The sequence below is a fragment of the Dermacentor variabilis genome, chromosome 9 (assembly GCF_050947875.1).
Source record: "Dermacentor variabilis isolate Ectoservices chromosome 9, ASM5094787v1, whole genome shotgun sequence".
In the NCBI taxonomy this organism is placed as follows: Eukaryota; Metazoa; Arthropoda; class Arachnida; order Ixodida; family Ixodidae; genus Dermacentor; species Dermacentor variabilis.
The window spans coordinates 34,806,184-34,830,259 of NC_134576.1; the positions used below are offsets into that span (position 1 = coordinate 34,806,184).

Below are 24,076 nucleotides of genomic sequence, written 5' to 3' on the forward strand. Positions count from 1 at the left end.
AGAAATTTGATTCCATCAAACATGTAAGCTCGAAGCGTACGGCTTTAGAGGAAAAACAGTCTTATCAGTAGTACAGTCCGACAGATGTCAAATCAAATAGGGTGTGCCTCAAGGGTGTGTATTTGACTTCCTGCCATATATGAAGTATGTGAGTGACATTGCTAATATTGCTACTACTGGTGAGCTATTAATGTATGATGACACGAGTGTCTTCTCCCGGGCTAACTTGGAGGAACTGGAAGCGACATAAAACGACTCGTTGTGCGAACCTAATGTATGGGTGTCTTCTAACAAACTAAAGAAAATGCAAAGGGTCAAAAGTTTTGTTTTCTTCTAAGCATGAAACAATAGGTTACACAGTAATGCTTCATTACGGGTGACTTACTGCTTTACCGTGTTGAACATTATTCCTTTTGGGAGTCTCTCTACAGCCTAAGTTAAGCTCGTCACGGCACGTAAACAACGTTGCAATAAGTCATCAATGGTATTCTCGCGCCACTTGGAACGGGGACGGGAGGATGACAGACACAATCGCAAACAAAAAAGGTCACGAAGTCTGCTCAACCATTTACATCATTCCTTATCTACTAGGCTAAAGAAGAAATTGTGCTTTAATTTCAGTTATTGCTTGTTGGTGTGGGCAACGGGTAATAAAAATGATAAGGACAAACCTTCCGCATTAAAAACTGAAGCAATTAGACTACACAACACAGGGGATCACATTGATACGTTGGCCTTTACATCAAAGCATAAAATTCCATATTGCTGCCTCGTTTATAAAAGTAATTTGTCAATGTACATATATTGTGTAGTATCGAGAGACTGCAGTACCTTTTCTCGTCAGCTGCTAAGCAGGATTGAACTGGGACAAACAGTTGCAATTGCAAATTTTCAAATTCCATGTTCGCTCACTTATCAGTTTAAAAATAATCCAGAAATATATAAGGTCCAGTTCGGTTGCGGTTAAATGTTTGTGCTGCTGTCTCTGATACATTTTGTACTTAATTTGACTTTTGCGTATTTTGTTCTTTAGGTCATAATTTTTGTACAATGTGTGGCAACAACTAAAAAGCGCGAAAACGAGGACACAGGAACGAAAACCAGAAAGATTGTTTTTGGTGCTTTAAGTCATGTATGAATTCTTACAAGCCCCGCGAAATGTCAGCTCTCGTACTATTTTGTTAATGTGTAACTGTAAATGTGTAATTTTCACATTTTTGTGTGTCAGAACTAGCCGTAATATTTGTAAAAAGAAGTGTGTTCATTCTGTGACATAAACACTGTTGCTGCAGGGCCAGCGCGAGCAAGACCCGGTCAGGACGTTAACCACCTCATTTTGTCCTGACCCGCGGGAAATACCTTGTATCCTAAAAAACATTAATAAACAAAACGGACACTCGCTATTTGGCTGCCGTGCCTAGCTATCACAGATGGACGCTCGAAAGTACTGAAACCACACGACCCACAAGGAGCAGGGAGCTGCAACTAGGTGTACATTTATTGCTGTTGCTATGATGTCGTACTCCAGCCATCCATTAAAACAACTCGCCGTCTACCCGATATACCGCCAAAATCCGCTTAGGATACAAGAATATTTTGCTAATATTAGCGTCCCAAATTTCTGCCTCGTAGTATCTGCTGATCGAAATCAAAATTTTTGTCAGAAATCATGCTCAAAATATTCGTTTCGTGATTTTCTACATGGCTGCCATCACCATCATCGTGTTTTAGCGTACAAGAAAAGCCATTTGAAGAAGGCGTGGGCTTAGAAGCCATAACCTGCTGACATAGGAAGCGTTTAAGAAGGGAGGCATTTCGAACCCACTCGACTGCACAGAAGGTGACTATCGCTGGGAATCTGTCCGCGAGGATGACGATGGCTGAAGCACGAAGACCAATGTAAACGACGAGTTTGCCTCATTCGTATAATACCTGACTGAAAGCTATTCTTTTTCTTTAGTTTGCTTTGCACTATCAGACAATCTCGTTTCATATTATATGCGCGTCCGTACTATTTAAGGCTTTAATAATAGGCACTTCCAAAACAATAACACAGGGACATACAATATATGACATATGTGAAACAAGCCTCAAAAAGATTTGTGTGCTTACACCGCACTGACAAGACCACGCTCTTGACCCACCGCATGTGCACTATTAGCCTACGTTTTACGGAAAGACAGAAAGAAAGACATCAGTGGCTTAAATTGAGACCCCTGCTGTTGCTGGGGAGTGGAGGCGTTCTGGTGAGTTATCTTTTTTTATTTATCTCATTTTCTTTCTTTTTTTTTTTGTTGGAGAAAAGGACAACACAAGACCCAAGATACCTGCTGGTTTTACAGAGAAGCTGTACACCTCTACCGTCCAAGGAAATTTTCGTGTCGTTAGCATGGTAAGCAAGAAAATCCCCATACGTAGGCCGATCCCGAAGTTAGTGCAATGCCGGGCAGACTCGTGGCGGAGGTGAAGAAGGCGTTAGGCACTACCCATACGTAGGCCGATCCCGAAGATAGTGCAATGCTGGGCCGACCAGTGGCAGAGGTGAAGTTTCATTTCGTTTCATTTCATTTTATTTCAGCACTCTTTTTTTACAGCAAAACAACAACGCTAGGGCAAGAACAAAAAGTTCCAAAACAGCAGCTCGACTAGGTCCTTGCCCCTTTTCTTGGCAACAGGCACAGATTCATACATACGTTCAGAGTACATATAATATATATATATATATATATATATATATATATATATATATATATATATATATATATATATATATATATATATATATATATATATATATATATACATATATATATAATCTATATATATAATCTATATATAATCTGTATATATATATATATATATATATATACAGATTCATACATACGTTCAGAGTACATATAATATATATATATATATATATATATATATATATATACAGGCATACCAGAAAACTTCCTGTTAGTTTTTCAATGAGAGACAGAAAAATACGAAAAAAATAAGAAGTGCGCACATTTTCACCAATAGAAAAAAAGACATGAGTACATTTATAGCATTTTCTTGAAACGTCCTTTGAACATTATTACAGCATTCACATTTCAGAAACTTGCCATTGTAACTCATACAGCCACTCATAAGGGTATATTTAGTACAGTAGCATGCTTTCGCACAAAGGATATTCATGAACAAATATAACCAAATACCGTTATATAAGTCATTTTAATCAAATTGCTCAACAATTTGTGTCGCCGGTTCCACGCAAATGCACCGTATTCTGAAAGTTGTGCTGTTAACTTTCGCTTATAAATATCATTTAGGGTTATATCAACATTCTGCAAGGCGTTTAGTAACTTCGATACCCGATATTCCAATCTGGTAAATCCATAATTTGTTCTTGAAAATTGCAGTAGCCAAGCATACTTTTGCCTCGTATTTTACGGTACATGTATGCGTGGAGTTAATTTGCATAAATCTAAGAAAGCTGTGTTGTTGTACAGAAGACTGTTTTTGGACGTTAAAACAAGGTTTGTTTCTTACGATTGTTGTACGGGAATCACATTAAGGGAGCGAAATATTGCAGCTGTATTAGCATCGTAAGAGGCATTCGCAATATTGCGAACGGCTTTTTTCTGCAGGACTAGTAGTTTGTGAAGATTCGTTTGGGAATTGGTTCCCCTTACGAGATTGCAATATCTTATATGAGGAGCAAGAAGGCTGTTGTAGATTAAAAGTTTAATTTTAGGGGGTAGAACATGCCTGAGTTTGCATAGTATGTCATTAGGGGCCCACTTACAGAGCTTCGCTGGTCATCCTTCTTCACAGAGTGGAAGGGCACTGACATTTCTTTAGTAACATTTACTTAAAACAGCCTCGTATGACCTTCCAGCCTGTTAGTATTCGTGGAAACGACTGATTTGAGCAAAGATTACTTCTGAAGGAAGGGGAGAGGTGTGTCTATTTCGGCTGCCACTGAAGTGCTGATTGGCTGGGCTGAAGTACGAGTAAGAACGAGGCAGGCGCCCTCAGCATGTTTCCTTCTCGCTGATACAGCTTCAGCCAATCAACAGCGGCCGAAATGAACAGTTCACTAGGCGAGCATTTACAACACGCCCCCCCCCCCTCCAGGTAATATAGGGTTTTAAAGATTCAGCAGAAGGCGTTCCTGTTGAACACGCTGTCAGTGGTTTCACGTAAAGCTGCGCAACAAGGGCCAGTTTATTGCAACAAAGCAAGGAAACAAGCCATTTAGGCCTATAAAATTTTCTTTGTATGTACAAAGCTCGGAGTAGTCACTTTTGTCATAAGGTTGCTTGGAAAGTCAGGTGCAATATTTGAGACAATAGTATCTTGCAACTTTGCGTTGTGTAATCTCCAGGGCATCAATGTTACTGTTGGGGTGGCAAACCCATCTGTTACATGCCAATATAATGTTTCTTTGTGTAAGCGAGAAATAAGCCAGATATGGGAAAGAAAACGGGTTAATCTGTGCAGAAGACGGCAATTGTGACGGAACGACTACGTAACATTTTAAGGAATTACGCACCGGAAGGGCTCATATTTTTACTTCACCAACTTCCCGTAAGCTATGCCATCCCATAAACTTCACGTTACATGGCGCAAAGGGCCATAATTTTTAAACAATCTTCTCTAATGTTCAAAAACGAAAAAAGGTTCGCGCAGTCCGCAAACTGACAACAGGCTCCTTATATAGTTCAGCAAAATCGAGAAATCTTTATCTGTAATGAATTCAAAATTATTCGCAAAGTGCAACTGTTCGATTTGAATATATAAGGCATGCTAGTGCTGGGCGCTTCTCCAAATGGCACAGATTCAATGGCTGAGTATCAAAGGGGCACGAAATAGGAAGATTAAGCTTGTCTAGCAAATTTTAGTCATTTACTTCCAGAGAAGGTAGACGTTGCCGTGAGATATCGCAAAAAAATAATGTGAACTAGTTAAAAGGAATATAGCCTCGAGAGAAAACTTCAGCAGTCTGAACTGATTTTGCGTTGTTGATTAACGCTCCTCCATCTAAGCAATTGAAAAAAATGGACATAGACACACCGCAATGTTTTTATATGATGAAAGAAAACGAAGTTCTCCGAGGTCGTGGCCCTGTTCCTTGCTGCTCGTGTTTTACTTCAGTTTTAACTGGTTCTTACATTGTACCTGGACGTCATTTCTCAGGAATTCAGTCAGATGATGTGTAGCGATCCACGAGCCCATCGAAATCAGGCACGAAGCCTTCACTGCATTTTCTCTCCGAATGTCTCTAACCGTTACAGCGGTAGGCAGCCGAGAACGGCTGCACGGGCCCTATGACAGTCAGCGTGTCTTGAGGCTCATGAGGACAACACAGAAGGGCGTCCAAGATTCAGCCAACACGCACCATGCGAATGAAGTCATCAAGGGGGCAGGGCTAGTCCTTGAAATCGAGGCGCTGATGGTCAGCCTCCAGTGACCATGGTGGAATGCAGCGAAGGTGAGAGCAAGATACCTCGTCTTGATGAAACACCCAATCAGGAGATTGACAGTACTTCAGACTTGGACCTACGCGATTATGACACCATTGAGCGCGATGAAGCTTGCACAATCGTGGTCTATAAAACGAAAAGGGAATGAATCCCCCTGGCGTCCTGACCATCAGAGGAAAGATGACATTTTTTGGCACGTTAATCCAAATCAAGCTGCCTCAGAAATAGTCTCTGCGGCAAAGCAAAAAGTTCAAACGTTCCGAGTAAACAGAGACGGCAGTTTTTCAGTGAGCGTTACCTCCAGTTGCATCTGCTAAAAATGTACATTTACTGCATGAAGTAGCAGGACTAAAAGTTAAGCTCTACGTACTGGCTTCGTACACTCGAAATGTCGGAAGGATTCGCGACGTGCTACTTCAGTAGACTGAGGGACAAGCTGCTCGAGTTTTTCAAAGATTTTGGACTAATATCCGTCCGCCGACAAGCAAGATACTACCGTCTGGAGTGTGGTACAGTTGGCTCTTTGCACACTGTAATCCTTCACTTCAGAGATGGCAAACCAATGAATCAGACAATCCACTTCAGCTTCACCAGCCACCCGGTGGAAGATTACCTTGGTCCTGCCTGGAGGTGTTATAACTGTCAGAGGTTTGGACACTTGGCAAAAAAACTGGCATGGATCATGTCGATGTAAAATCTGCTCCGAGAACCTTGAGCAAACTGAATGAAAGTCTGTGCGAGAGACTAAATGTGCAAATTGTGTGCGTAATCATACGCCTTCTTTCTCAGGATGCCCACAGAACAAGGCCACATCCATGCTATGCAAACATGAATTAATTAATTGTAAGTAACCAGGTCACAAGGAGCTTCTCCTGAGTGTTGATGCAATAAGCCCAGCGAAAAATCGCCAGTTTGGAGCAACTGAACAAAAATCAAGACAACCAGCGTATTCTTTGGCATTAAAGCGGCAAACTGCGCAAGGGTCCCAGAGACTGCGGAGTCGTCATTCTGCTACAGCCACTGAAGGCCACACATCACAACAAAATCAGCGAACAAACCTAGGACAACCTCAGCCATTTTTCCAGGACACCCATCAGCGATCACCGCAGACGGCAACCGGAACATCGGTATTCCATGATACCACCGCGCCGCTCAACGTTGGACTGCCAATGCTGTTTGCTACAGTTCGAGCTAGTGTCACAGCTCGACCTCAGGTGAACAAGCTTCCTGAGCTAAAGGAACTGATTTCTGTGGAGCCATTAATGAGTCAGCTCTCCACATCAGTGCTAACGGCAGGCAATCCTGAATAGCACTGAATCCTGAATAGTTACGAAAATGTAATGTTTCAGTGGAGCGCTCATAGCCTTCGATTCAAACGCGCTAGTTCTCGCAAGTTAGTTGCACTATGCATACAAGAGGCTGGAGCACGTGCTGACTTTCGTCGTCCTAATTAAATAACATATAGATCTTCTCGTAAAGGTGGAAACAGGAGAGTAATGATCTGCGCTGGAAACCATTTGCCCTCTCGTCTTATTCAACCAAGCAGTTCAGATTTTCCTGAATATACACAGTATATCTCGAAAGCCTGCAAAGTATATCTCGCTAAAGTATGTGTAACAGTCATAAGCACATACCTACAAGCATCGATGCGTATTACGATTGATAATTTGTAAATATTTTTAGCATCACAAGATCAAAAACTATCATAAGTGGTCACTTTAACTCACACAACGTAACTTTCGGGAGTAATCACTGTGATGCCCGTGGGAATATCGTTCAATGAGTCGCGAAACATGCAATCTGTCAGTATTTAATGATGTATCTGTGGCATTTACGCGAGGGTATCGCTACGCCAGTTGCATTGACGTAACACTGTGCTGTGGTCATCTTTCTACCGATGCTGGGTAGACAACAGCTGCAGAAACACGTGGAAGCGATCATTTCCCAACTCGTATATCATATACACAATTAGAAAGCACTGCGAAACGAAGATACGCGAATATAACGAACATAACCTCTTTCGTCAATACTCCAGTCGAGTGGGTTGTGAAGCTGACACAGAGAAACTCGCATCAATGATACAAGAAACAATGAAACTGTGTACGGAACAAGTGCCCAGCCTTGATGAGTAAGCATCAGTTGATTGACTCATTAGGAATGGCCTCTTGTTTCATACACATTTTCATTGTTTCTTGTAGGACTGATGTGAGTACACATCAGTTGATGGATTCCTGCGTTAAGCAGCCTTGTTCTTCAAACACAACCACTTCGTGCTCTCGAAATAGCCTAGGATACTTCGGAGCAAGTGATTGCTGAAGAATTCTGCAAAGTAATAACTAACTAGAACAAACACATGTATTACTGGTACTGACTTTCAATATTCGGTTGAAATTACAAAGCAAAATATTCTTGCGTGTTTTAGTACCAGCTTGTAAAATTAGCCTAGGAATTCTTCATGATTGGGCTAAAATGTGTGTTTGCGTCTTGTACGAGAAAGACTGCTGTAGGTCCAAATTTCACAACATGCAGTATACTGCAAAACATCGGACATAATTGTCGACTGGCTCTTTTGCAGTTGCTCAATGACTTGTGGAAAAAGGAGTGTGTCCCCGACTGTTGTAAAGCAGCACGTGTGAAACCTATATTGAAGCCTGGTAAAACTCTTCTTCCTGTTGAGTATTTTCGTCCTATGAGTATGACGAGTTGCTTTGCAAGGTCATGGAGAAAATAGTTGCTACTGCTCTGCAATGGTGGTGTGAGAAAAAAGAAGAAAGTGACAGAACTTCGAAGGCGGCGATGCACCATGGATGCAATTTTGAGTATCGCTGCATACGTTCAACATGAATGAGCTAGAGGAAATGTCACAATAGCAGTTTTTTAGACATTAGATGAGCCTTCAGCACAGTCAGCCATGCTCATATATTGTGTGGCCTGCTAGAACTGGGAGTCTATGAAGGGTGCTATGGTGGATATCCAACTTCTTGAACTACAGATCAATATTATTCAAGCAAGTGAAGGAAAAAGTTCCTCTCATAATCTTATTCAAGGAGTCCCACAAGGCAGTGTCTTAGGTCCTTTTCCCATTAACTTTGTGATGGCGGATTTACTGCAGAGATTTCCACCCGCACTACACTATGCGTGTGCGGGTGATGTTTGCATTCGGGCCTCTGTTTCAAGTACCAGCCTTGTTCAATCAACTTTGCAGGAAGGCCTAAACATTGTAGACAAATTCTTAAAGGAAAGAGGAGTGTAACTGTCTTACAGTAAGACGTCTGCGCAATTCCTTTCACCGGAGGATATCTAAATGATGTTGAGCTGTGCCTTGATGGATAGCCTTTAGACATAGTGAAACAACACACATTTCTGAGGCTTATACTAGACAGAGAACTTTCTTAGAATCCAGACATTAAAGCCTTCGAAGAACAAATAAATGCAGCAATGGATGGCATAGCAAGCACGACGTGGGGACGGTTGGTTTCCCCCCTACTATAAGTACATAATGAACTTATAAAGCAAACGTAGCATATTCATTTGTTCTGTATGAAATCTCCCGTTCATCTAAAGAGGAACTTCAACAATAAATAGCTAGGAGTCTTAGAGTATGCTTAGGCCTTCCATGACGAACCTGAAGTTCCTTAGTAACTGCAGAGGCACGTCATCCTCCATTTCCTATTAGGGGGACGGTTGAAACCTGTCGACACTACTTTCGCGTTTCAGTGCAGCACAAAAGGCACCCACTAGCAATTGCACTTATTAAGAGAGACAGGTCGAACATCAGTACGATGAGTCAAGTGCACAAACATCTACTACCACATCACGAATTTTGGTTCTCAGATATCTCCTACCCTCCATTGCGACTCGTCGCTCCAAAAATAAAACTTTTGGTTGAAGCATTTATTCGCAAACGAGATGTATTTATGCTACTAGCAGAACTAGCGTGATACCAGATAAGCTTTCGATACATTGACTATAATCAAGCGTATATACATGGCCCTTGTCAAGCAAATTCTTCTAGAGCTGCCTTTGTCGCTTCATTTTATATTCCGCCCACATTAGATACAACGAGAGCCATTGAAGCGCTCATTCACAGTCTGCGGCTCGTTACCACGTACACAAAACGCTTTCTGCATAAAATTTCAAGAGCTGGTAGTCCGAAATGCACTTACGGCCACGTCGATGGGGACGTATAACATCTTCTGGTAGAATGTTCCCGACACGACACACAGGGACAACGCTCAGCACGTGATTTAGTGACATTAAATCACAGGCACTTCGGACTCAGAAAGACCTTAGGTCCTTGCCCAACAAACGCATTGCAAAGACGAGCGTTACTGGCCTTTCAAAGATTTCTATAAGCGGGCAACATTCTCGGAAACTATTGAGTACAGCCTTTAAATCTGGAAATCTCCTTTTATGGAATTATTTAACCCTACTTTGGCAGAGTCAATGCCTGGATTTATGTACCTTTGTTTGAATTCTTATGCTTTCTTATGTGTCCTGATTTTAGTGTAGTTAGGTAACCGGACTTTGTGTTTACTTTAGTGCACATATCTGACTTGACCTTCTGTTGCTGTGTTTCTGAGTTTACTTTCAGTTTTATTGTGGCATTAGTGTACCTATGGGACCAGACTTTCTGACATTGTAATTTCGAGTGGACTTTCAGTTTCAGTGTGGAATTAGTGTACTTATGTGACTAAGCTTTGTGTTTATATCATTTGGAGTTGACTTTTAGTTTAGTGTGTTTAAGTTAATTAATATTTTTTATCTCTTATGAAAAGCAGTAGCCGGCGCCAATTAAAGGCGACATCTCCTAAGTACCATATAATAAATAATAATGAAACACGCCGTAAATGTCGCTGAGTGGACACGGGAACAGTGCTTGCGGCACCACTACTAATCGTCTTGCTTTGCCTAGGCAGGTCTTGCTTATTATCATCTTCGGATGGTCGTCCTGCTTATCCTGTGAATCTGCACCGTTCCATTCACTTATGCCAGTTTCGAGCATGACGGAAGCCTATCTCAGCGATACGCCAGCCGCGATACTGGCCTTTTCGCACGACGTTTCCTTCCGCCTCCCAGCCACATCGACACAGCCATAACCAGGAGAGGCTTATTTAAGCTGCTGACCCATCAAACTACACTTCAGTGGACACGGGAACAGTGCTTGCTGCACAAGTCCTAGTCGCCTTGCTTTAACTATGCAGATGCGTATATTTGCCTCTCTTTATGCTAAAGAAATCTGATAATCGCTACCTCGTGCTATTCCCGTGGACACAGGTGTTACTTGACACAGCGCACGACTGTTTTTCTGTCAGCCTACTGTTATTACGTTCGGGGGATGTCGAGACTAAACCTAGACTTAACACACGTTCCGAATCTCTGCTTGATATTGAATTGCTTCTTTCTGGTCCTTCAGAACAAATTAACGTTTTGTTCAAACTGCGTAAGGATCGTCATACTCGATCGCTTCAAGATTCCAAAACAACATCCGAATAAACTGCTGATGTAATGCCAATCAAAAATGATCGGAAAAACATTGAAAAAATTACTTGTCTCCACAATCGCTTAGGTTTACTCAAATCAAAATTTAAAAACGTCGATCACATAACCAAAAATATTTCAGACGTACGTGTCAAGGTAAACAGTACGACCTGTCATTTGGAAGCACTTGACTTACGCCTCATTGACTTTGAAGAGAGATCGCGCCGTGATAACCTAATTTTTCGCAATATCCCTGACACGAAAGAATCATGGCAAGAAACCGAGACCAAGTTAATATCAACAAGTACATCATTCTGCGATGCATTTCTTGATGACGCACTCCATCGCGCACATCACCTCCGCCCTTTTCGATCTTAAGAAGTGCCACCCCATAGTTGCCAAGTATTTACATTCGAAAACAAGGGAGAAAGTGTTCGCGCTGCGCGATCAATTCAAACGAAATAACCTTACAATTAGCGAAGACTTCTCGATTCCCACCTACGTTGTCGCAAAAAGTTAATCGAGTTCGGTACCATTCACCCCGGTTCCCCCAAGTTTAAACTCCGCTACAATAAATTGTTTCTGAACAATAAATTCTCGATTTATGCCGCGTCTACCGATAGCGTCTTTGAAATAGCGCAGAATGCATCTGGCACATTACACAATCATATGGTTCCACTACGTGAGTCACAATAGGGACGCGTAAGGGGTAGTGGCCTAACATCACAAACAGATGTGCCTTACTTGCCCATTCTGTTTACAAATACTAGAAGTCTTGTGAATAAATTTCATTCTTTATCTTCGGCAATCAACACGTGCGATGGAAAAATCATTGTCTTGATAGAAACATGGCTTCCTGCGCATGTACGCGATTACGATACCTTCTGTGGTGTCAGCAATTTCACAATCTACCGCTGCGACCGATGTGCACGTCGATGAGGAGGCGTTCTTCTCGCAATTTCTAAAGATATTCCATCATTTCATATAGATATTAACACTGAACTTGAAACCACGTTAGCTTGCCTAACTCTCAGCCACACAAAGATAATCCTCAGCGTTTGCTACCGCTCACCCTCGTAATCTGCCACTTTCACTGAAGCTATGATGCTATTAATCTAATTTTTTCGCGTTTTCCCACAACACCGTTATTCTGACTCGGCTATCTTAATTTTCGTAATTTAATATGGAATACATATCCACCCACCATAAAGCCTTTTTCCATTCGGGCTAAAGATTTCTGTGAACTGTGTTCCCTGTTTTCATTTTCCCAACTTGTGACTCGGCCTACCCGATCATCAATCAACACCGCGAACATGCTTGATTTAATCCTAACTAATCGACCAGAACTTGCTTTCTCGATAACATACTTACCTGGTACTAGTGACCATATTTTACTAACATTTGGTTTAAGTCTGCTATCGCGAAAGGACAGAAGTTAGAAAGGTATACGTGATTACAAGAAAGACAACTTTGAAGCCATATACGATGAACTATCACGTCGAACTATCGTCATTTATTCAAACTTTTTTTGGTTGATTTTGATAACCGTTCGGTCCAGTCATATATTTGTATATCCAGATATATTTGTAGACCAGGTTTGCCTATTAACTGAAAAGGTCATTCCTAATCACGTCATCACTTCTAATCCACAATCCACTTGGTACAACTCTTATATAAAGCATCTTTCTAACAGAAAAAAACGTCTCTGTCGCTTAGCTAAATCATCTGCAAGTAAAACAACTTCGGAAACTTATAATGCTGCCAATGATGTGTACTTAACTGCACTAAAAAATGCTAAAGACCATTATTTATCCCATACGTTACCTGAAATGCTTACAACAGATGTCCGAAACTTTTCGCGCATCATAAACCCGTCTTCTGATGGCTCTATACCTTGAACGACGGGTCAGGTGATGTCATTCCAAGTGACGCTTGAGCAAACATTCTCAATGAATCATTTGCAAATAATTTTTCCACTTGATTGAACATTCATGCACCACAGACAGAACACTACAACTATCTCATTATGGAAACCAGAGCTTTTGATTTCTCTGGTATTGCTAAGCTGATTGATGATTTGCCTTTAAACTCGGCATCCGGTTATGATAGTATCAATAGTAAATTTTTAAAAAGCATTAATACATTCAGTTCTGTATTACTTGCTAATATTTTCCAACAATCAATAAACACTTGTACTCTGCCTGCTCAATGGAAAATAGGGAAGGTGGTTCCGTTGCATAAGTCTGGTAACAAAAGCTAACCCCAGAATCACCACCCTATTTCGCTTACCAGCACCTGTTGCAAACTTCTTGAACATGTGATATTTACAATTCTCGCTACCTTTCTCTACTCTAACTCATTTTTCACTTCAGCTCAGCGTGGTTTTCTCACAACATTATCATGTGAAACACAACTAATATCTTTCACCCATGGATTACGCTTTATTTTAGATCGTGCTTCGGATTGTGTATATTTAGATCTTAGCAAAGCGTTCGACAAGGTTTGCCACAAACTGCTGCTATTCAAGCTGAGTCTTTTAAATCTCGACAGCAACCTACGGAAATGGATTGACTGTTTTCTTACTAACCTTTATCAATTTATTGCTGCGAATAATTATCATTCATCATTGACTGAGGTTCCTTAAGGTGTGCCTCAGGGATCAGTACTAGGGTCCGTACTTTTCCTGATTTATAATAATGACCCACCTTCTTCACTGACGTCTCACATTCACTTGTTTGCTGACGATTGCGTGATATATCGTGAAATAATTACAAACGACGACACTAATGCTTTTCAGTCTGACTTGGACTATGTGATTGATTGGTGTAGCGCTTGGCTTATGGAACTTAATATTAATAAATGTAAAGTTATGCGCGCGCAGAAGAACACCAGTACTCTTCCTACTTACTATCTAAATAAAATTCATCTATAACCCGTTAAACCGTACAAATACTTAGGAGTTCATATAACAGCAAAACTACCCTGGAACCTTCACGCGGAGTACATATAACTAAAGCTAACAGCATGCTTGGTTACTTATGGCACCAGTTTCCCAAAGCACCACCATCCTTAAAGTTATTACTTTACCAATCATTTAGTGCGCCCTAAATTAGAATATGCTGCAGCTGTGTGGGACCTGTACCATGAAAACCTTATTTTTTCACTCAAGCTTGTCCAAAATAATTCAGTGCGATTCATATTTTCAAATTATAACCGTACCGCTAGTGCAACATCAATGAATGACAATCTATGCCTTCCATCACTTGCATCCGGCAGAACAACAGCACGTTTGACACTGTTTCACAGATTTTATTACAATTCTTCCCTTCACAGTAACTTCATTTTTCAGCCTCATTACCTGTCGAGCCGCATCGGTCATCAACATAAGGTCGGACTTCAAACAGTCAACTTTTTTCCCAGTTCATCATTGCAGTGGAACCACCTCCTCTGTGAACTTGTATCTATTATCGACAACAAACTCTTTCGTAAGACATTAGGTAGCATTGTATAATTAGGAATTATTAACACGTTATATCGTTTAGTTGCCGTGCGTAAGACGACACTGGCTAACATTGTACCAACAAGAATTATCAAGGTACTATTTTGTTTACATTATCTGTCGTACTTGCAAACGTTAGGCAAAAAATTATATAGTATTGTATAATTACGAATTACTAATATGCTTCATTGTTTATTTTTCGTATTTCATTGTTATGCTTTCCATTTTCTCACTCCCCCTCTGTAATGCCTTCGAGCCTTGAGGGCACAATAAATAAATAAATAACTCACAGCTTGCTATATTGCTTTTCGGACACACAGCAAAACCTTACCTCGCGCTGAGTCGGGATCCAAGTGCCTTCACAAATCGTTCGCAAGCCAGCCCTCTTCGAAGCTTCGGAAACTCCTCCGTTGCTGCTCTTCCTTCCCGTGACATACTCTTGAAAATCCTGCCGTTTGAATACCACAAAGAATTCAAAACATTTTCATTAGGTACGCATCGTTTTAATACAGATTCAATGTCCCGGAAATAGGATGGAAAAGAGAAGTCTCGCTTGATCTTGCCCTTTGCATGCCTAATTACGTACGCCAAACTGCAACGGCCCTCAAAGCATAGTAGTAGTAGTAGTAGTAGTAGTAGTAGTAGTAGTAGTAGTAGTAGTAGTAGTAGTAGTAGCAGTAGTAGTAGCAGTAGTAGTAGCAGTAGTAGTAGCAGGAGTAGTAGTAATTATAGCAGTAGTAGTAGGTACTTGTAGCAATGAACATAATGAATGACGTAGCAAATGAAGGACTGTCGGCATCGTATATGTCTCCCTTCTCGGTAGACAACTGAACTCTCCCGTGGCCGTGAGAAAGACAAAGTGCTGTTCGTGCGAACGGACAGATCGAGCGCGTTAGCGGAGCAGATCAAATGTGTTGGGGACAAGAACTTCATTCTGATGCCGTGCTGCTGCGTTTTCGGTTGCCGCAAACGACAGTGCGAATGCAAAGGCGTTTTTGTTAACCATCCGTCGAGCGCAATGCACAAAGAAGTGTGGATGTGTACGATCGGGCGGGCTGACTTCAAGGAGGTTGCAAAAAGCGCGCGCCTTTGTCAAGTGCCACAGTTCTTCATTACCGCTTCTTTTGAACCTAGTTTACGACTGCCTCTTTAAAAAAGTGATTGGGCATGCGTGCATGCTGTGCGCGGTTTTCAGCGCATATAAGTTGATTTTTTTTTTCAATGTGCTCGCTTTGTTTCGCAAGAGTTTTGTTTTGCTACGAAAGTGCTCGCATCTGCAGCTGGCGTATGACTAAAAGCGACTTTCTTCAGGCCATTTTTCCAGCTCCACCAGAAGTTAGCACATTCGCGACGCTTTCGCAAGGCTCACTAAGGGTTAGGAGTGAAGCCCTTTTCCTTCAATGTACGCTCGCATGTATTTGGTTTGGTTTGGGGTGTTTAACACTTTTAACGTCCGGAAGGTCGCAGTACTTTACTTAATTCAGGTCATCTGGTGCTGTTTAACGTGCTCGTTCATCGTACATTACATGGGACTTTTGCATTTCACCTCTATTCCGGTTGCTGCCGGACGCGTCCTCGGAATCGGAGGTTTGAGCAGAGGCTACTCATCATGCCTTGCTGGTCAAGCAGCGCACTGACACGGAAACAGTGAAGACACACAAGAAAAGACAACACTCGCTTCTCTTCACTGTTTCCGTGTCAGTGCGTTGCTTCACCAGCAAGGTATGATGATTAATCACCAACTAGCCCAACTTTCCACATTACAGAGGCTACTCTTGCGTTTTGTGTTAGGGATTATCATAGTAGAGAAATGGCGCAAAGGACCACATGGCCCTGATAATTATTAATATTTTTACTGCTTAACATTAACATTTTTTCTGTCCAATTAAGTAAATGGGTATCTCATGCGTCTATGCACTGTACGTTGCCTTGCATCTCTTGTGACATATAATTTCGCTGTTTTCGATTATGGAGTGCGGAGGGAGTTGCTGTCCTTGGGCACATTTATTAAACCCTCTTGAGGACTGTTTTCTCGTGCAACGCTATTGTTCTTTCTGCCTCTAATGTATGGTTCTAAGCCATAGTGTCCGAATTCTACAGACACGGCTTTCCTGCGAGAACTTACAACCCAAAAAATACAGACGCGCGCAATATGCAGATATAAAATTAGCACTTCAACAAAAGCGTTATTGGTTCTTATGTGAGGGGGGGGGGGATAATTATTTTCGGAACCTCTGTCCAGTTTTGCCATCAAGTTCGTGCTTGCTATCACTTTCTAATCTCTTGCACTATATTAAACAAAATGAACAAACGGATTCATGGGCTGCGAAAATTACCGGTACGTTGTTCACATTATCAATACCGTCTACGTCTGAAAACATAGCTCATGGCCACCAGAGTCCGTGCATCAGCAACACACATCTGGAAAAGGTGCTAAGCAGAAGCGGCCCAGTTGCTAGGCATTGCTCACCCAAGACCGTTGGAATCGTTCACGAGCTAGTCGAACCAAAGTACTCCGCAGGTACGTAAATGAACCTACGAAACCACGTTCACATATTTTCGCGAGGTCAGAAATTGTTGACACTCTGGTAGTTACGCTCGTGTTTGAGCACACCGCGAGTATGAGTCATGCTTCAGGAACACGAACTTTCAGCGTGCGAACGCTTTACGTCTTAAATAATGGTCATTTTCTCAATTTCATTGCACCATTCTAACATAAAATTATTAAGGGTACTCACAGGCGAAGCAAAATCTCACTTCAAAAACTGCTCCGCAGGGCTCGAGCTAAGTTTTCCGCAGATTCCTTCCGGTAGTGCGTTAGCCTCCGTCGGCTACGCCACGCCGAGCGGGAGAGTGGAACGGATGAGGGGGGAAGTCTTGACGCTACTTTTAAAGATTCAGGGCTTTTAGACAACAAAAACACAATGTGCCCACTATTTGGCCGCGCTGCAATCACGTGCGTGGCTAGTTACCTCCGGCTCCCCGAGGTGGCGGTAATCATCCACGCTAGAGTACAAAAAAATATTGCTGGCTCTCCCGTAATCGAGAGTAGATGTAAGCACGAAATGGTAACCAGCAAAGCAGATTTTGGAGATGATACTAGCCACAATCTTAAAATGGGTGTAGTGCATGTTCGCAAAGGCACACCACATCGCACCACACCATACTGTGCAGTGGTCCATGTGGATGCTGCCCAGCAAGTAGAAACCGGCTGAAGGTGGCACGACAGCCAACGAAAGACGCCAGGCGCACAGAGCGCACTGCCTAGCTAGAAGAAGAAAATCACCTGAAAGAGGTGCCACGCAGCGTGGCGCCGTCTCTAGAGGCGATACAAAACCGGCGCCGCGGAACACACAGACCGCAGGCTTTAACAAGAGCGCAGGCAATGCTGTCTCAGCGCCAAAAGATGGCCGTGAAGTGTATGGTGCGTTGTATGTGCCTGTTGAATGTGGCTATTGGAAATGACAAATAAAGCTTCAGCATACTAGAATTACAGCTTGAGTGATATCGTCAACAAACATTAGTAAGAACACGGAAGCAACACTTTTCAACGTCACACTCTACGGTCTCGCGCATCTGCCAGCAGCCATCAAGATACTAATGTACGCAGACGACATATGTCCACGGACTTCAGGTGTGACACGTCCTCAGATATGTGCAAGACTTCAAAAAGTTGCTACGCGCACAGCTGTATACCTCCGCAACCAAGGTCCTGGAATTTCGTCAGACAAATGTGCACTAGTAACACTCACTCGCAAGCCATGAGACCCCGTCATCTCTATATATGGTTATATCATTTCTTATGAGGAGACAGATTTCTTGGCATAATCATAGAGATTTCCCATGAAGCCCGCACGTTACCTACTTGAAACAGCACCTGACAGCAATCTCCCAGCTTTTCAAGTTCTTGGGCAGAAAGATTTGGGGTATGTCAGTGCATGCAATGTTAGAATTGTGTAGGGCTATTTTTCTGTGCCTTTTGAGATACAGTTTGCCCGTACTGACCAACAATTGCAGGACAAATCTTCGTGCTCGAGAGGCTATTCAAGCTCGGGCTCTCAGAGTTTCTCTTGGTTTGCGTAAATGCGCATGAACAGTGGCGAGTATTGCAATTGCCAGAGACCAAACCATACAAACACAGATTGCAGTGGAAGTGCTGAGAATGCACATTAGGCACTTTGCCCGAGCCCGTTCCCATCTTCTTGGAACACTACCGTCAGAAAGGCCACAGGTATCATCTTATTGCGATAGTAATTATATGGACACTCCAGGCGCATTTCTGCCGTCGCCGTGAGGTTCTGTATAAAGTCCAAGGGCGATAATTGTATCGCCATGCGCCGTGTGCTGTATGTGCGAGTGAAAGCGTGCGAGGGTGAGCCGGCGAACGCGGTTCAATATCGCGTGCGCGAGCGAAGAACGAGGGCCGGAAGCGTGCCCTCTCCTGTCGCGCGTGATTCACGGGGGCCAGGAGAGGGAGTGTGGGGGAGGCGTTCTTCGGCGGCTGCTAAGGTGCCTCGATGTCCTCGTCGCCCGCCACTCCATGCAGAACGAAGACATCCACGGCGTCTACTACGGCGTTAGTCACGCGAATAGCGGACAGCCTAGACGCCTTTGGTTGACGCTGTAAGGAAGCGTTGCCGGCGTGACCAAAGCGCGCGTGCTCGCAGGCCTCATCTTCATAGTGATCTGCGATGTTTGCAGAGTGTGCGTGGTGCTGGTAGCTTCGTATGCGCAGCGCTTTCGACGTTTCGTTCGCGCCTAAGCGAGAGATGCACGAAAGTCAATTCACTTGCAATGCTTCTGCCGTGATTCCTCCCTCCAGCACTTTGACGGCGAGTTTCCGCGCTCAGCGAGCGAGATGTGTTCATGTTTACCTGTGCGCGCGTGATACCGTGCTTGTTAATTCAGTTAATACACGTTGACGAGCTAGTTGGTTCGAATCCATGATAGAATGTGCAAGCGCGACTGTACAAGAAAGCAGAAAGAGACACACAGAGACAGCGCTCTCTCTGTGTGTCTCTATGTGTGTCTTTCGATTCCGGATAATTAGACCCGCCTTCCGTCAGGTTTCACTCCCGCGACTGAGCAATGGATTCCTCCATAGTGTAGCTTGACCTGCTGTGACCTCCCCATACCAAGAATCAGAAAAAAATCTGAGCTGTCATCACCAGGTTTTAAACTACTTACTCTGCTCCTTTTGCACGAAACGTTCGACGACTACGCGCATATTTATACAGATTGGTCAGAAACGTTTCAGTGTTCCTCTGGAACTGCGGTTTTCTCAGCGAGAGCTATCAACATCAGTTTCCTGGTGTGTCACCCAACCGCGTCTAAGGCTGCGGAACTTGCCGCTCTTCGCGCTGCCCTTCGTCTCGTCAACCAAGAAAGTCGAGGGTGGTCCATATTCAGTGACTGCACTCTTTCCGCAGCACTGCACTCTTTCCTATCAGCCCTGCGGCGCGGACCACGCGAACAACTGGTATTCAAAATTAGAGAGCTAATCCATATCGTGACTGAGATAGCACACCACATGACATTTAAAAAATTAAAATATGGGGCTTTGCGTGCCAAAACCGCGATTTAGTTTTGAGGCAGGCCGTAGTGGGGGACTCCGGAATAATTTGGACCCCCAGGGGTTCTTTAACGTACACCTAAATCTAAGTACATGGGTGTTTTCGCATTTCGTCCCCATCCTAATGCGGTCACCGTGGCCTAGATCCGACCTCGCGATCTCGTGCTTAGTAGCCCAACACCGTAGCCATTAAGCCACCACGGTGGGTGACGTGACATTTCGGTGGCTTCCAAGTCACTGCAGGGTCATAGATAACGAGCACGCCGATAACGCTGCTTGGTCGGCTCTTGAAGCTAGGCGACAAAGTGGAGTAGATACCGTTATCAAGGACAGATGCCGCTAGAAAACTTCCAGTGCTCACCCGGGTACCACATTCTCTATGTTGAAGACCTCGAAGTTTTCAAGGTGACCGGCTCCACCCCTAAACCCTTCTCCTCGCCTTTCCATTTTAGCTGGACTACTAAAGCTCGGCTCCACAACCTAGACTCTTCTCTCCGCCTTTGCATCCCAGCTGGCCTCAGCCGAGGCGAAGCTGCCCTGCTTTGTCGAATATCGCTAGGACTGGCCCTTACGAAGTCCTCTGCTTTCCGAATCGGATGGGTCGACGACGCATCGTGTGATGACTGTGATAGCCAGGAGACTCTTTGACGCCTTCTCTGTGACTGCCCTCGCTACAATTTATAGAGGCGATTGCTCCCTATCGCGATAGCGCACTTGGACCAAAAACCTTTAACAGAAGAAACCATCTTAGAATGCCAACATTACAAGTTATCGCAGCGGACGGCGATGAGGGCTCTGTTGCAGTTTCTAAGGACAACAAAATTGAGCAAGCAGCTGCAGCCTGAACTGATGTTAACAGTGCTAGAAGTGCTACTGTGGTGTGCGTTAATTGTATGCGGTAACAGTGACCGACTGTGATTATGTATCTGGGCTCCCTTTTTTCTCTGTCACTACTTTCCTGTACTTTACCCCCTCTCCCTTGTGTAGGGTAGCAAACTGGATATTCTCCTCTGGTTCAACTCCCTGCTCGTCCCCTTTCTTCTGTCTCTCTCTGAAAATGATATAATTTTTTGGCACGACTGTGCACCACCTCCGGGATCGGCCCGCGCAAGGCCACGTTTTTACCACAAAAGCTCACCTTCGTGCATAGCGATCGCCGCCAGCGTTTTCAGGTAAACATTACGGCTACCTAAGCTGTAGTTGCCGGGAAGCGTGAGAAGCAGTCAGGGATCTTTGAATATTATCACGTTGCAGTCCTAAAGGCGAATCACAAGCGTCCTCCAAGTTTCTGGAGACAAAGCACAGCATCACACCCCGGTTTTTCGTGACCTGGATTTTTGTTTTGTAATTTGAAACTAAATCCGAGCAGTTAACTGGCCTCAGACAACCTCATAACGATAGTACACAAGCTTATTACAGCAGTTTATAGGCAATAAATTGTAAAAAATTGCATGTATTGTCGCACTCGCCTGATCAAGGCTATGGAGACTTGGCGTCCAAGTACTGACAAAGTATCCTGGTCTGCTGATTTCTGCAAAAGCAGGTCACAACATCAGCGCTAGGCTCACTTTATCAGCACGAAGTTTGGCACATTTTTTTGCAATACAACACAGATCACGAATGAGCGGTTACAGCAATGTTGAAGACATACATTTGAGATCTCTATCGTAGCAGTAAACTGTCGCCAGCTACAACTTTTCCCATGTGTAGTTGTACTTATTAAGCCATGTTTGCATTGCGCTAAAGTAATTGTCTAAAGGAAGCACCATCTCTCCCAAGTGCAAGTTTTATTTTTCTGTACATTTCACTTCTCATATGTTTAAGAACCAAGTTTGAAGGCATCGTTCATTGAGTTTGTATCTTCGCATAGCCAATTTAAAAGAAATACTGCTATTTACGGCAATCACAACAATAAACGTAAGAACTAATCACGTATAACTACATTTTCCACAATGCAGAAAAATTGGTTTATCTATTACACGTCCATGTATATCGTGTCTCTACTGCATACGTAAATCCCAGAATTCTCTGAAATCAGCATACGATAGAAAACTAAAAGAAAAGTTTGATGCCACAGCAGGCCCTGATGGATTACGTACATCATTTTATTTAATTTCATAACACCCCTAAGAACCCCGGGAGTGGTATTACATAGGGGGAACAGATACATGAAATAATACGAGCTTTGCGCGTAACAGAACCCCGCTCTAAAAATTACGACATCTAGCAAAATATACAAATAAAACAAAATTTAATATAGAGTGGGCAAGTGAAAATTAGAGGGCAAATACAAAACTGACTCAGAAAACATAAATTAGGTGCACTAAATAGATACAATACACAAGGAAAAGAAGTAAAAGAAGGTCATACAAGGAAACTGAATAAAAATAAAAAGGCCATATTAATGCTCCTATACAGTGTACACGCATATCGTTAAAACAAATTATCACAAGTAATATGCACTTTGAACAACATATCAATAAACGTTAAAATTGTACATGATTGATAATTGCACAATTCTTGCGTAAAGGTTCCTGAAATGTTGCGAAATCGGTCTGAGTAGCATTGTGTGATGGCAGGCTATTCCATGTAACTATTGTTCGTGGAATGAAGCAGTTAGCATAGTGCACTAGAAGAAAATACTGGCATATTGATACAAGAAAATGTATAGCATATTGACATGTGTGCCTGATTATCTTTCTCTGGTGACCGCTATTTACCGGTTAAGAAATGTTAAATGGTATCGGTCAGCGCAAGACGCGCCTGCATGATTTGGAACTTACACGAATATTATTGTTCATTCTATATGTTGTGTATATGTTGTGCATATCCTCGCCAAACCTTGTATTATCAAATTGCATGCGCGACACGAATTGTGTAGTACTTTCTGGAAACTACGCGGGCGCCATCGACTACAGTAGAACCTTCGACAAGTGATATATTTATTTATTTAAAATACCTTACAGACCCCATGGGGGCATTGTGTAAGGGGGGTTACAAAATCAAGGGAAAAAAAAGAGTAAGCAGCCTTCTAAAGTGCTATACAAAAGATACACCTCAATACAGTGCTCATCAACATTACTACCAAGATTAAAACATGAAACAGGAACAACTGAAGTAATGAAAGGCCACGAAGGTACACTTAAGGAAATAACATGAGTAAAACTTAACGTAAGGCAGTAATACTAGAACGTAAAATACACAAAAAATGAACATATCAGGGAGTACAATTCTTGAAGTGATATTTAGGGAAAAAGACAATAATATATACAGAGCATACAAGTGAACACGCGACGCAGCATAAAATAGCAATTCACAAGAGCGAGATAGCAAAAAATATCACAAGAAGTTCGAAGCAGATTGCCAAGGGTAAGAAACAAGATAAAGTGATTTGTAAGTGCTATTATGAAAAATGCTCGTGTAGGAGATGACGAAATTTTTTTTATCTGACTCGGAAGCAATGTGATCAGGCAGATTGTTCCACAAGCGAATGGCCGTAGGGAGTGCGGAAAAGTTAAAAGCGTGTGTCGTACCGTACATGCGCGCAAAACTTAAGTGGTTATTTAATCGACGAGACGTGTTCGAGGCGGTCTGGATATGTAGTGTGGATTGTGTGGCATTATAAACATATTTGTGAAACAAGGATAACAGAGCGATATTACGGCGAAGAACTCAAGGCTGTATGGAATGATCGAGTTTCATTTGCGTTACGCTGGAGTGATGGCTATAATTACGTGAAATGAAACGGGCAGCTCGGTTCTGGACTGATTCAAGCATGTCGATTAAGTATGTAGGATGTGGCGACCAAATGGATGATGCATACTCGAGCTGTGGACGAACAAATGTCTGATAGGCCAATTTGCGGATGTTGGAAGGTGAATTACCCAGATTACGACGTAGGTAACCTAATGTCCTTGTAGCTTTTGCGCAAACGGCTGCAATATGGTCTGTCCAGGAGAGGTTTTCGGTTAGGTGAACACCCAAATATTTATACGATACTGTATGTAACTATTCTTTATTATTGATGTTGTATAAAAAATGTGAGTTGTCACG

The 24,076-nt window shown here is 42.7% G+C and overlaps 1 protein-coding gene across 1 annotated transcript in view; it reads right to left on the reverse strand.

The window, feature by feature from the left end:
• LOC142592599 (ATP-binding cassette sub-family C member 2-like) overlaps positions 1-24,076 on the reverse strand; it is a 244,672-nt gene that overhangs the window by 163,398 nt on the left and 57,198 nt on the right. The window contains exons 6-7 of the mRNA XM_075704136.1: positions 21,493-21,554; positions 14,783-14,899 (exon numbers count right to left, since the gene is read on the reverse strand). Of these exons, the coding sequence (XP_075560251.1) occupies positions 14,783-14,899; positions 21,493-21,554 (179 nt within the window). The remainder of the gene's footprint in view (positions 1-14,782; positions 14,900-21,492; positions 21,555-24,076) is intronic.